At 48.3% G+C, this 13,855-nt stretch overlaps 1 protein-coding gene across 1 annotated transcript; it reads left to right on the top strand.

The window, feature by feature from the left end:
• Positions 1-8,549: 8,549 nt before the first annotated feature.
• On the top strand, positions 8,550-9,621 carry LOC144167561 (uncharacterized). The gene has a single exon (XM_077696789.1). It carries the CDS (start codon positions 9,019-9,021, stop codon positions 9,616-9,618), a length of 600 nt encoding a protein of 199 aa, XP_077552915.1. The 5' UTR covers positions 8,550-9,018; the 3' UTR covers positions 9,619-9,621.
• Positions 9,622-13,855: the final 4,234 nt, after the last annotated feature.

The raw sequence follows: 13,855 nt of genomic DNA, 5'->3' as shown, positions 1-13,855 counted from the left end.
CCTTGGGAGTATTTCTACGAAGACATGGTCCAGCTGAGAATCCAATGGTATCACTTGGGCAGTAAGGTTGTGATTCACTAGAACTGTTGTGCGGTTGTTGTTGGGGTTGATGAACGTGTCATAGCACGTTAGAGTAACGGTTTGGGTATGGGAGCAACGATGTCGGGGAGGGATGCCGTAATTAGGAGATCGATGGCTGCTTGTTTCCCTTTGAAGTAGCGGCAATTCTATTGGTAGATGACCAAGGTGTAAGACCCATTATTGCGATGGTGGTGGGTCATGTGGCATACGGATTCTCTTTGCTTGCGGGAGGCCGGGAACGATTGCTTGTTTTAAGGCCGATATTCCTTTGGTATGGAGTTTGATGATTTGTTCTGCGTGTCGGTGATTAACTTGGACATTTGCCGTGAAGATTTCTCGACTTGTTGCGCCACGTAGGGGATAACTTTGGTGGTGAATTGAGCCTCCAGAGCGGCCTCTACCTGGTCCTCCATAGACGAGGGGCTTGGGGTAGATGAGGGTGGTGTGGCTGCGGGGGAAACTTCAAGAGCGTCTAACCGTGCTATCAGTTGGGCGTTCTGCTGTTGAAGGTTATGAATTAGCGCACTCAACTCAGGTATCTAAGGCGACGGTGCAATAGGGAGGTAGGGAGTGTGTGTGGTTGACTGCTGGGGTGGGGGAGTTTGCACAGTGCGTATCTGAGGTGACACGGGGTGGGGGGTAGGGGGGGTCTGTATGACGATTCGTTGAGGGCAATTTTGGGCAGCGAGAGAGCGAGCAGCAACAGCAGACCAGCTCACCTGTTTGCTGTTGTTGGCAGTCGAGGGGGCGGTCCGTGAACCCGCCGGGGTAGTTGGGATGAAGCGCCATGGCCAGTCCTTCCCCGCCGTGGCGTAAGGTTGGGAACACAACTGGCACGTAGGGTTGCACACGTGTTCGGTGTTGGGGTCAGTTTGTCTGCAGTCAGGGCACCGCGTGTTCTCAGGGTGGGTGCACACGTCCATGTGGTTTCCCACTTCGCCGCATAAGCGGCACACTTGCGTTGTGCGTCGAAACGGTCTGCAGCGCTAGAGCATGCTCCCCACTTTCACCTAGAAGGGTACGTGCTTGCCTTGGAATGTGAGCAGCGCAGACCGAGTTTGGCCCATTATGCGTGCGTGGAGTAGAAGTGTGTTGTTGGCTTGCAGAAATTCAAGGAGGTTGCTTGCAGTCACTGGCTCCTCCAGCCCGTGTATCACCCCGCGGCACGTGTCCGGTGGCGGCTTCATGCAAATGGAGAACTCGTAGACCACAGAACTTGCAGGGTGTTGATGTTGCTAAAAGTAATGGCGAGCTCCGGGTCTGCGGTGCTCGCGACGATAACATTCGGCGTTGCTTACAGCACCAGTGCGAGAAGATTGTAGAAGCGGGAAAGTGTAATCTCGCCCTTTCCAGTGAGTGCTACAGTCAGTTCATGGGTGGTTAGCTTGGCAACACTTAGGCCTGCCCTGTCCCTGTAGACGACTGTGTAGTTACCGGGGAGTAGCCGTGGACTTCGTTGCTGCTGCGGCTTCAAGGTCACGGCCAGACGCGACGCCGGGTCTTGGGTAGTCGGGGCGGTCTGCTTCGTGGTAGTCATTGCGGGGGACTTGCTCTTCTTGAGAATCACTTCCATCCACGGGTTGTCAGGATGAAGCGTTCCCCCGCTGAGCGGGTCGATCTGCATGTTGGTAGCGCGGTTGGCTGTCGGCGGCAGAACGGTGTTCATAGAACGATGACGCAAAGCGGCTAGGCCTACAGTGTGGGCCTAGCGCCGTAGGTGCAGTTAGTGAAGTTCAGGAGGTCGTATCTCATTAAATTTTGAAGTCTGGTAGCCGGTCCTGGTCTCAAAATGTACGTTTGACTTCCGCAGTCCGCTGGTGGTCGCAGTTTTCGCAGTTTTCTTGATTGTATGCGAGATTCGCTGATTCGGTGATCCAACGCGGGGATCGAAACGCAGCCGAAAATGGGGAATCGAAAACGATCGAAAACGGGGAATAGATGAAAGAGTAAAGGTGCGTGCCATCCAAAAGTGGTACATGGAGCCACTGGCTTGACCTAAGATCACTGCACGTTCAAGCCTATACCGGCGACTGTGTCGAGCGGCGTCTGTGTTCGTGTCGCCGCTTCGGTGCAGTGACGTCATAGCTAGGCGAGGATTGTCTCCGTCTACGCAGCGGCCGGAAGGTCGTTCTGAGCGCCTCGCGCTGGATGAGCTTTAAATACGATAGTCTTTCTTGGGCTACTTAAACGCAGAAATTTTAGTCTGTCTGTCTGTCTGTCTGTCTGTCTGTCTGTCTGTCTGTCTGTCTGTCTGTCTGTCTGTCTGTCTGTCTGTCTGTCTGTCTGTCTGTCTGTCTGTTTGTCTGTCTGTCTGTCTGTCTGTCTTCATCTTGCACAGCGTAAAAAAAGGACGGGACACGAGTAAGAAATGAACACTACAAACGCTTACTCGTGTCCCGTGTGTTTTTTACGCTGTGCAAGATGAACGTATTCCGACTCGCCCAAATTTCCGCCTTCAGTGTCTGTCTGTCTGCCTGTCTGGTCTAAAAGATAATTTATTAAAACTAGTTACAGCTAGGACCCGCTGTAGGTAGCTACTACACAGGTCGACAGGGCACAGGATATACGCAATATGCTACAGAAGAAACGAAGTGGACATCGCACAAGTTCACAGAAAAACGAAGTCTACCGCACCGAAGGCTCTTTACATTAATGTCTACCGCACAAGGTCCAGATACCAGAGTTCACGCGTGGGAGTCAACATAAAAGCCACAACAGTTTACACACATCAGTTCTACTCTTTAATCATGTCTATCAGAAACTTGTCTAGGTGAAAGTGCAACAGAAGCTGCGTTTGATATACCAACAGTTTTATATACCAACAGCCAAATACACCAACACCGACACCAACAGCCCGGTGGCAATGTTCATACTTGTCAAGATTGTTGAACATGAAATAGACATTACGCAAATATGAGGCAGTAAATCAATACATAAATGATTCTTGCAGTGCTCCTTTATTAAAAAAATTCATGGATGCTTGGTTTTGGCCGTGGAAACGAAATACTACATCAACTGTAGAAAACCGTCACCTGCTGTTGCCCGCGCTTCTATAGATAGCTCCTGGCGGAATTTAAGAAATAAAACGGCGACCGTAACAAAAGGTTTAACGAGATAGGTTCCACCGTCTGCTTGGAACACTCGTGGGGTAGGCAACGGGGTTCTATAAACGTTTGAGTAGGGTGCCTCGATTCACGCGCGTCTCCGCCGTACAGCAGCTCTGGCATCGAGGTACCCGACTTGGAGCAGTGGAACGTGGTAAATTTAAATTGATTTGAGTAAAACTCTTGCGTAGAAGGAAGGAGACGGGAGAGGAACAGCATGAGAGGTTAGCGGGAAACAGAAGGGAGGCATTTGCAACGAAAGCAGCAGATTCGCGGCAATTTTTTTCTTTGCATTTTCTTGCTAACGAACCTGGACAGGGCTCACGCTTAACTCAGCTCCGCTGTAAAAAAATTATTATCAACATGTTTCGTTCAACGGTTATTTCCCGGCGCTTGCTTTGGCAAGTTCCGGTTGCAGTACAATATGATACCATAATAATTTATTAAAAGAATATACACAGCAATTCTGGTCATTTTTTCGGCACTTACCCTTTCCCTTCACGACACCCACTTCATCATTTCGCTTAGTAACTGCCCTCCTGAATGATACCTGCGCTTCTTAAAGGGCAGGCGAAATTTTGACCAGGGGCTAATACCGGCGCGGTCATTTTAAAACAATGTTACCAGTGTGTTCAGTCCTAAATAAGCATGAACTCAGACTGCTATCCCTAGATTAAAAAATGTTAATCGGCCATCACTCCACCTCTTCACGCTTTTTACAGCATCGGCCAATAGAATCGCGGGTCCCGGTAACTTCGTTAACTCAAAGGGATCCTGCAACACTTTCGATGAGGGCTTTCACTCTTTCTTTCGCATCTGAAACCATTGTGAAAGCTGTATTTATCGCCGGCACGGAGGGGCACTGCGTGAGTTGCTCGTCGCACCAGATTGCAATTCCATTTCTGCTTTGTTTTTGTAGCTTTTTTAAAAACACCCGCTACATGGCCTTTGTGACGTAATTCGAGCCGCCGAAGAATGTAAAGACCAGAAAAGGAAAAAAACTCTTCTGAGCGAGTTTACAGGTTATCTGATGGGTATCGAACAGTAATTTTTGGCTGAGGTGCTTTGCGACCCCCCAATTTAAGTTCTGGGTGTGTTGGGTGACTATGTTCTGCGAGCATTTATGATCTCAAAAAAGTTGAAGAAAGCGTTGCAGGGTCCCTTTAAATGTGCGCGGAAGGTTCGTCCAGGCCCAGCGTCCACATCCTTGCTTCCACTAGGCATCTTGCGTATAGTCAGATAGGGTTTGCGCTAAGCGTTGCTAGGTTCATTTAATTAATGTGTATTTGTTACCCGTTGACTTGAACATTGTTTTAGGCTATCTTCGCATTCCTTTTTACATAAAAACGGCTTCGCGCGCCCCATACCAAGTGACCGTGCTCTTATTTTCGTTCAATTTTCAGGACTCAGACACTTCTCCGAGACTGAAAACAAGCCGGCACCCCTTAAACTACGCGTTTCCGTTATTTATGCACCATTGAGTTGGATAAGACGGCGAGATGATCGAACGAACATAACGAACATGAACAAACGTAAACGAACATGAACGAACATAAACGCATCCTTTGCTGCTGCGCAAGCCGCAGTGACGTCATCAAGACAACAACTACCCGATAATCATGGTTTTCGATTACAAGCGACGATGCACCGCAAGTCCCACGCAGGCTTGCTGGCTGCGTAGCGACCTCGTCTCGTGGAATGCGGTGCTCAACAGTTACGGCCTGAACATCGCCGAAAGTGAGCCGGGAAAGCTGGCCCTCACAAGCTTCCAGTTTTGCCACTGCGTTCGAATGCCGTACGGCTACTCTTTTTTCGTGGCTTGGCTGCCGCGGAAGCACCACTGCGTCCAAACGATGCGGCTGGACAGTCGTGTGGATCCTTGGAGTTTTTTCCTCTCAGAAAGAGCATCAAAAGAGATGGACAGCACTGGGGACAGCACCAACCTCCGACACATCGAGTTGGAAGGAAATGTGAACGTCCAAGAAGCTTGCCTGGCGCTGGGAACACCGGCCGCTCCTTTCGAAAGCGTTCACCTGAGAGACATAACTTTCGACTACGAGCCCGTCGCATTCGAGCTGCTAGCGCTTGTGCACACCGCAGCGTCGCGCTTAAGGAGGCTTGTTGTGGACGACTACTTCATGTACGAAGACGGGGGAATGCTCGACGTTCTGCTTCGTTGCCCTGTACTGACCGAGTTGACCCTGAAATTGCCGCTGATAGAAGCGCTGCCTTTGCTGGTTGTCGACATGCTTGAACATCTCACACAACTGAAAAAACTGTGCTTGGATTTGCCGGAACGGCACTGGTGTTGCAGTTACGCTGGCCTGAAGAAAGCATTTGCGTCCGCAAGTTGCCTCGAAGATCTCCACGTCGTGGTTTGTTCACAAGACTTCTCCGAAGCGGTCTGCCTTGCGGTGGAACAAACTTCTTTAAAAGTTTTCCACTTGGAGAATTTTGGCCAGTACGAGTTCAGCGTTGAGAACCAAATCGCCTCTCTGTTGGCCAGCAAGGCTCCTCTTGAGACGCTTCGGGTATCCAACTTCGAATTCAATGTTGCTGGTGCGATTGAGATATCGGACGCCCTGGCACGCAACGTTGGGCTGCATTGCTTCGACATTAGCGGTTCCAAAATTTATGCGGAACCTTTCATTCAGCTGTTTGGAGCCCTCGACCACAACGTTTCGTTGAAGAAGCTGAAGATAGGGAAGTTGCCGTATGTGCCGGATATGTAAGCATATCACTGTTTCTCTTATGGCTCTCTCACGACATAATCTGAGTTTAGCGAAGTGCTGGCCCTCCTACTGCTTATGTAGTAGTTCTTATCAAAAGAAGTATCCTAAGTGTACAAAGTGTTTGTATCTTTAAAAAGTTCATATCTTCTACTTTGCGCAGCGAAGCAACACCTGGGGTACGAGGCGCCCGCTAGGAGCTGAAGAATTAAACGTCATTTGGGTCTGTAAATTGCCCGCAATATCATAGAGACAGGTTTCTTTGCCTGCGGTAGCAAACTCAAATTTCAAACTTCCAAGAGCAACAGTCTAACCTGACATTTCGAAGGCGCGCAAATAGCCTCCCTCCACCCCTCCTCGCAAAAAGAGAGCAATTACGGCGATATTTATTAGAGCGAAAGCATGCTTAATATAGCCGGCTGCTCCCTCTCAAGAAACTAATGCGTTTCTCCATGCACCGGTTGGTAGATCGAAAAGCTCTGATAAGATCGCTGGACACACGCCGCACGCGTGAAACCGGGCTTCCATTGTGTCAAAGCGGTTATTTCAAAATAGCGAAAAGTAACGGTCCTCGATAAGACAATACACGCATCAGTCATAAGAAGTACGATAGTATAATACCTTGGTCTCATATACCACGAATCGGTGTGCATTTACAATGTTCCTGGAGGCGTTTACTGGGTAAAAAACGTCGCATGGCTTCGTTCTTCCTTTGCAATTTGGGTCTGTGAAGGTTTAACGATTGATGAGACGCACTTTCAGCGGAGGTTTGAGGAAGTGTTAGCGAGGGTTTTGAACAGTTTTGTTGTTACAGAACTGTCACTCTTCTCTCAACCTTGCTTAGGAACCGATGGTGAATTTTGTTAGCAGCATTCACGATCATACAAAACTTTTCTGGAGTAAGTTTTCCCGCCTTGAGAGATATGTGAAAGACGCGATGCGTAAGTAAGAGCCTATGAATCAACCTAGCAATAGCAAGATTCCAACTGTTTTCTTGTTAGGCCACCTGGCACAAGCAACTATTGAAGGGGCACTGACACAAAAATTTAGCATCTTGTTTTTTTCGTTGCGATAAGTAGCTAGTGACCTACTTATAACCTGTAGAAACCTCATTTGCTTCAGCGTGCGACGGTTGTTTAATTAGAGGCATTTTCAATGCGGCCAGTCGCAGTTTCGGTTTCAGCGAGTGCCGCGAAACGATGGATTTTGTGGATTTTGTGTGAACAAAGGTGACCACGTGACCGTCGGAGGGATATCACAGAGCAGAGCCGCCGTAGCACTGTCGAATCCGCATCGACGGCAGTTTCTGCGAATGCCCCCACGTACTGATCTCGTGAGGCGCTTAATTAAAAAGCGACCGTGGATGTGACGCAGGCGCTGCGAGTGCAAATGCTACCGCGGCTAAAGACGACGCGCGACGCTCGAGACGGTGGGTGGCAAGACGCGCGCTGGGAGCAGCCGGCCGGTCTGCCTACAGGTCCGCCTACAGATGTGTTCGGCTCAGCACTGCGGCGGATATTCGAGTGCCGCTCTCGTAAGCGGTGCAGATGACAATTTTTAATGCAACCCGCCATCGCATCATTAACTCCTTTCTCATGTAAGCTACTATGGTTGGGACTTGGGGACAATTTCGTGCAGCGGTAACAACCTATCACTCGAGCTACCTGCGCCGGCCTGGGCCACTTCGCGGCCGTGGCCGCCGCCTGCACAGCGACCATGCGGCTAGCTCAGTGAGCTTTTCGTGCCTCCGGCGCTTTTTCGCATCCAATGGTAATAAACAGTAATAGAAACAGTGCCTGGAATCGCTGTAGAACTTTGGTCGCGGCCAGCTGCCCGATGAGCTTACGAAATCACGGCGCCTCCGCCGCCAACGATCGGGTCGTTCGTTCTCGAGAGCAGAAGCTCCGCCCTCCGGCCCTCCGATTGGAGCGGCGAGCCGGGCGAGCCCGCGTAAAACGCCGGTAGTGCGGAAGCGGCAAACACAAACTCGTGACGTGTTTGGATGTTGTTTATTTACAATTGCGCGTGGTCCTCTGCTGGCTGCTCGGTTGCGTTTTGCACACTTCAAAATTGATTTTAAATATGTTCTAGGCTGTATTCGCCGCTGATATTTTGCAGATGATGTATATGTGTTCCCACCAATCTATCTCCGACGTTATCTCGCCTTCAAAATTTTGTGTCAGTGCCCCTTTAAACAATTTTTTCTGGGCGATGGGATGGCGTGGGCAGACGTTGATCCTAAGGGAATCAATTTCTGAAATTGTCAATACGCCTGTGACCTTTAGAAACCTGAGATGTCCGCAAAAATATGTAGGCTTTGAAACACTGCACTGTGATGCCAGTTTACTAGGGTATCTTGAAATCGCCGCCTGTTAGTGTCGCAGATCCAAAGCCACGGGGCTGAGCATACAGTCCAACCAGGCGTGAGGCACATGTAGGTCAGTGTCTTTGCCTCCCTTTACGCCGAACCAGGCCACTGTTCTAGGCAGTGGATTATTTTTTTTTTTGCTTTGGGACAGCAATGACATAGTGGCAACAGGGGAAACACAGGAAAAAGGAAATGGCACGAAAGTCTTAATAACGTGCTGACGTCTAGAGCACCACATCTTAGTACTTGATGTACGCAAAACATTCGTGTTGTGAACGACATATTGCCAGTATGGGCATATCTTAGGAAGGCCGTTCGTATGCAGTTGACTTTATCACCTCGTTGAAATTCCTTATTAAACAACGTTATTGCAGTTGTGGTGTTGAACTGGCCGTGTAACTCTATCTCTTGCAGGGATGCGTTTCTGTGCAGTCTGATTACACATTACGGCCGCCTCGAAGTCTCCTTTTGGACTGAAGACTTGATCGATGTGCTCGGAGACACCCTGTCCTCGGCAGCAGCATGCCCTGAGCAGCTTGTCATCGACGCACGCTATCAACTCTCGGCCGACTTTCTAGGTCTCCTCGGAAAAGGCCTTCGCAGCACACGCTCCGTCAGGACTCTGACACTCGTTGTCAGCCATGGCATCGGACCTTCGATCGGAGATCTGCTCTGTCCGATCCTGGCCCGAGCGCTGTCCATCACGACGCTCCAGCTGCAGCTCAAAAAGGTTGAAATGTCCTGCGGTCCCTCCGGCATCGACGGTGCGGAGGCAGTCCACTTCTGTTCCCCCGAGGGCAACTGTGGTTGCGATGACTGGCCCACGTACACTCTGGGAAAGATCGGAACGATTGCAGAGAAGAAGATCGGAAGTGAGCACGAGTGCTGCTGCCAGGGTATCTACTCGCTGGCACTGTGCCTCGTGCACAACTGTACAGTAACTTCGTTCGAGATCGAAGGAGTTCGAGTGGACTTTCCGGGCTTCGTGGTGTCCCGCAGCATAACTCGCAACCTGACCATGCTGAACGACGCGGTGCGCTTCGTCACGGGCGCCAGCCTTGGGAAACGCTGCGCACGGTCCTTCGAGATGCTTTCCGCAGCTCCTTCTTTGGTAGACCAGCTGCGCAGAGTCACTGGGAAGAGCAGAAGGGAGTGTGCCACAGCCATTCTCTTGGCGAACTCTGTGCTCCGCGAGATGTACTTTATCATCACCGGGGTGGTTTACAAGTCGTTGAGGTGCCACCCGTCCAGAGGGCCACAGCTCGACGCCTTGGACTGCGCCTGCATGCAACAAATTTCACGTTACCTTCGCGTATCGGACGTCGTCGACGAGTGATGCACCTTGTGGAAGACTCTCTGACAGTTGCTAGCTGGGCATCTGTCCACGAAGCTTTATTACAATTTTTCGCGTGCCGATCCGCTCACTGGATCGTGGCTGACACGTTCGCGTGACTTAGCAATTTATATTTACGCCACGGGTGAGCTTTTTCTGTTCTGATTTTTTTGGAAGACCTCGCTAAGTTATGTGGTTGGTCTTTGTGACGAACCATGGCGATGCTTAGTCTCTTCCTATCGTATTAAGCTCTCTGGTGTTAATAGGAAATTATTTAAGTTATATATGCAAAGAACAACCGAACCGGCAATAAAATGTCTGCGGCGAGTGTGGCAGCCTGTTTTGCGTTATTATAATAGCGCGGAAATGACAAATCGCTTACAGTGGGTACAGAAAATGTTCAGCCTGAAGAGACAGGGACATAGAGAGAAAATGCATTTATTGATACCCGTAAGTGCGAACATCAGGGCACTCGCCCGGTGGAGGGCATACATAATCCGGGATACCCAGGCTGTGACCTGCCGTTCAGCCTTTTTACCAAGTCGTGCTGGTGTGCAAGGTCCGGATCGGGCAGGTGAGGGATCTACTGTCCAAGAAATGGGACGGCGATGGGAGGAAGGTTCGGAGTTTGTTGGAAGTGCGACTCTAGCAACCAATTTGTTGTTTATGATAACGGGTAAGCTAGATCTCATCTTTCTCACCTACCACCCAAAATTGCAAAAGTGTTTAGGGGCACTATCCTGCATTTTCTCTCCTAAACCACTATTTTACTCCCGCTATTTACAACCCATAGCTACCTTAAACCATGTATCTTCTCTTTACCCTTAAAACAGTACCATGCATTGACATGAGACCATTCGGTTTTCCTTATTCGAATAAACATTAAAGAAAAGCTCGCAGTGCTGGCTGTGGGGCGTGTGCATGCGTGCGTGAACGTTGGGTGCGATCTGACACGCGTTTTCACAAGGGGTCACCCAATATGTTAGAAATGGCTCAGAACTTCCAAAAATCTCGGTCATCACGCCTCCACAAAAGGAATCAGTCAACCGAAAGCGAGTGGGCATACATAAAGTTCAGTCGGCTTGACTAGCATAAAGTTGATTCCGCTTGACCTTAGCTCCCAGACTTTTCCAGCACAATCAAGATTGGCACAATTTCTACTGCCTTCTCCCGATAAAGTATTGCCAGTATACAGGGCGAGGAGAATACGTAGGATGCAAATAAACTAATTTCCCCCGTCATTCATTAATGCTTTTTTCATAAGTATATGCCCCTTGGCAGTTTTTAGATGTTTACTTGTTTGTACTGCACTGCTGCACGCCTGATTTCATTCTGTCGTAGCTTTTAGGCAAAGACCGCTATTAACCCGAGGCTAAAGTGTGACTAACATTGGAATCGGCTGAACGGCCGTGCGTGCCCGACATAAATAGGCAAAAAAAGGAGCTCTTGAATGCTGGCGCTCCTCTGCGTCTACCATTGAAGCACATCGTAGCCAGTCGCGTCACGTTTCAATAAATGCAAGTGCTCAACTTTCTCTGTGAGGGTGCCTTCGGGGTGATATCCAAGGCTACGGCAGACTGAAGATAGAGAGAGAAAAGGAAGCATTTGCTCATGAAAACCTGCTCTTCATTCTGCCGCATTCACGCTGTCAGCCTCCCGAAGGCGCGAAAACTCCCGCGAAGTTGGAGTGGACCGCTTTCGTTTCGCTTCGCTTCGGGACAGAGGCCATCGCACCCCCTTGTTTTTGGTTAGACTGTGCAGGAAGCGACGCGCGCAGCATGGCTATCGCCGGCGGGTAAATATACACTACCCAACCCGCGGGCCTTGCCGGTGAAGCATGCGCTCCAGAAATATGCCGATGGCGGCGCGAAGGCGATAGCCCTGGTGCTCTGAGCGCATTCCTTAGCTGCGGTACGGGGCGATTTATTGTTGACGTCAGGAACGGGAGCTTTTGGCTCATCATAACAAAAACTGTCCGATAAGCAGGCATGGTTACAGCTGTGTTGAAACGCTATCTGCTATCCTGATGTTTGCGCGTGTCTGCGTGTGCGTGTGCGTGTGCGCGTGCGCGTGCGCGTGCGTGCGTGCGTGCGTGCGTGTGTGTGTGTGTATGTGTGAGTGCGTGCATGTGTGCGTGTGTGTGAGTGCATATGTGTGTACATACATACATACATACACACCTACATACATACATACATACATACATACATACATACATACATACATACATACATACATACATACATACATACATACATACATACATACATACATACATACATACATACATACATACATACATACATACATACATGCATGCTGACATACATACATACGTAAGTACGTACGCACGTTCGTAGGTACGTACACACACACACACAATGTGTGATTTAGTCTATCCCGCCAATAATTTACCCGTGACAATGAGTACGTTCTCCCCTGGCGCTTCTTCGAGTGCATGCCAAAGCTGCAAAGAATCCCTGCAAGGTACGGAAAATTACCAGATTCTTGTCATCAAATATTTTGTCGACGTTTCTGCTAATCGATTCCACCAGCAAAAGCAGAGGGAACTTGGCGGGCAGCAGAGGCTGGCGCAGAAAAATGGAAGGGAGTGTTTTGGACAACGAGAATGTACTGATGAGGTAAATTAATCTCATGAGTGTCGTTTTAAAGTGTCAACTAACCATCGAGTTTCTTGCACAATATATTAGGTGAATTATTACGGACAAAAAAGAGGATAGCTGGGTATTTCAATATATACTTCCACAGCGTGTTTTCAAGCCCAAGTGCATATCCATCTGATGTTCCAACGTATCACACGACAGAAGCCAATTTTGTTTCGTACCCGGATGTGTTTTCTATGCTCTTAAAACTGAAAACTAAGAAATCATGCCGTCTTGATAATATTCCTTTGCTGTCCTGATGATGTTTGCTGATTTGCTGAAGTGATCGCGAAATATCTTGGGATTATATTCCGTGTATCTTTGATGTCTTCAAAAATCCCTAGTGACTGGAAGGCTGCCCGAGTTTTCACCGGTATTTAAAAAAGGTAACCGCTTTTTTTGAAAATTATCGTCCAATATACTTAACAATTATCACGGTGTAAATTAATTGATCATATAATTGCAAATCATATTCCCGAACATCTTGAAAATAATGCCGTGTTAACTGATTCTCAACATGGTGTCAAAAAGGGTTATTCTACTGTGACTCAATGCTCAGTATAAGTCATTCCTTTCCGTCAACTCTAGATTAAAACAGCCAAATTGATGTGATACTTTAGGATTTTCGCAAAGCGTCCGGCAGGATTCCCCATGACGGCCTAATACTAAAATTAAGCAATATTGGTCTTCCTCGCATTTTGTTTGTTGGGTGATCGATTATGTATAAAACTGAATTCAATAAGTTGAAATCGGGGTAAACGATCGGGTAGCCTTCCTGTGTCCTACGGAGTACCTCAAGGGAGTGTTGTGGCACCCCTGCTGTTCCTGCTCTATATAAATGACATTGTAAATGTGGTATTTTCATCTGTGTAAATTCGTCTGTTTGCAGATGATTGTTTTGTATAGAAGAATTAGTTGTCTTGAAAATCAACATGATTTTAATGACAGTTTCTTTAATGTTTTTCAATGGTGCAATCGCTGGGAAATGGCTTCGAACTTAGATAAAAGTGTATATATGCGTATAACCCGGAAGAAAAATCTACTTCAGTATAGTTACACACCAGATGCGTTACCTGCAGCTTTCTGAGTTCAAATATTTAGAGTGGCACTCACGAGTAATTTATCCTGGAGTTAACACACTGACAATGTTTCCGCCTCCACCCTCTGTAAAGTCTTTCTTACGACACAAATTAGAAAAAGCTCATTCAGATGTTAAGCTCCTCGCCTACCAATGAATAATACGACCGAAGCTGGAATATCCATGCATAATGTGGGGCGCCTTCACAGAGAAAAACGTCAATAAACTGGAAAGAATCCAAAGAACAGCTGTAAGGTATATATACTACAAGTTTCGTCCAAGTGATCCACCTTCTGATCAAATTAGAGCTAATGGCATTGAACTCCTTGAGTCACGACGGAAGAAAATTAGGCTTGATTTTCTTTCCATCCTTCTGCTCAGACAAACAGCACTTGACCCGACACAGTACCTGACACCCATATCGACAAGACATACGAGACACCGTCACCCCGGAACCCTGACACCTTATTTTTCACGCACAGACACATTTAAATTTTCT

The sequence above is a fragment of the Haemaphysalis longicornis genome, unplaced genomic scaffold, assembly GCF_048455015.1.
Source record: "Haemaphysalis longicornis isolate Haplotype H1 unplaced genomic scaffold, Haemaphysalis longicornis Haplotype H1 scaffold_2, whole genome shotgun sequence".
Taxonomy (NCBI): Eukaryota; Metazoa; Arthropoda; class Arachnida; order Ixodida; family Ixodidae; genus Haemaphysalis; species Haemaphysalis longicornis.
The sequence above is the reverse complement of the archived record's forward strand: the minus strand, read 5'-3'. Positions and strand labels throughout refer to the sequence as shown.

Bases quoted from the DNA above. Each gene is read 5' to 3' on its own strand.
- LOC144167561 (XM_077696789.1), top strand. From the start codon at position 9,019: ATGTCCTGCGGTCCCTCCGGCATCGACGGTGCGGAGGCAGTCCACTTC.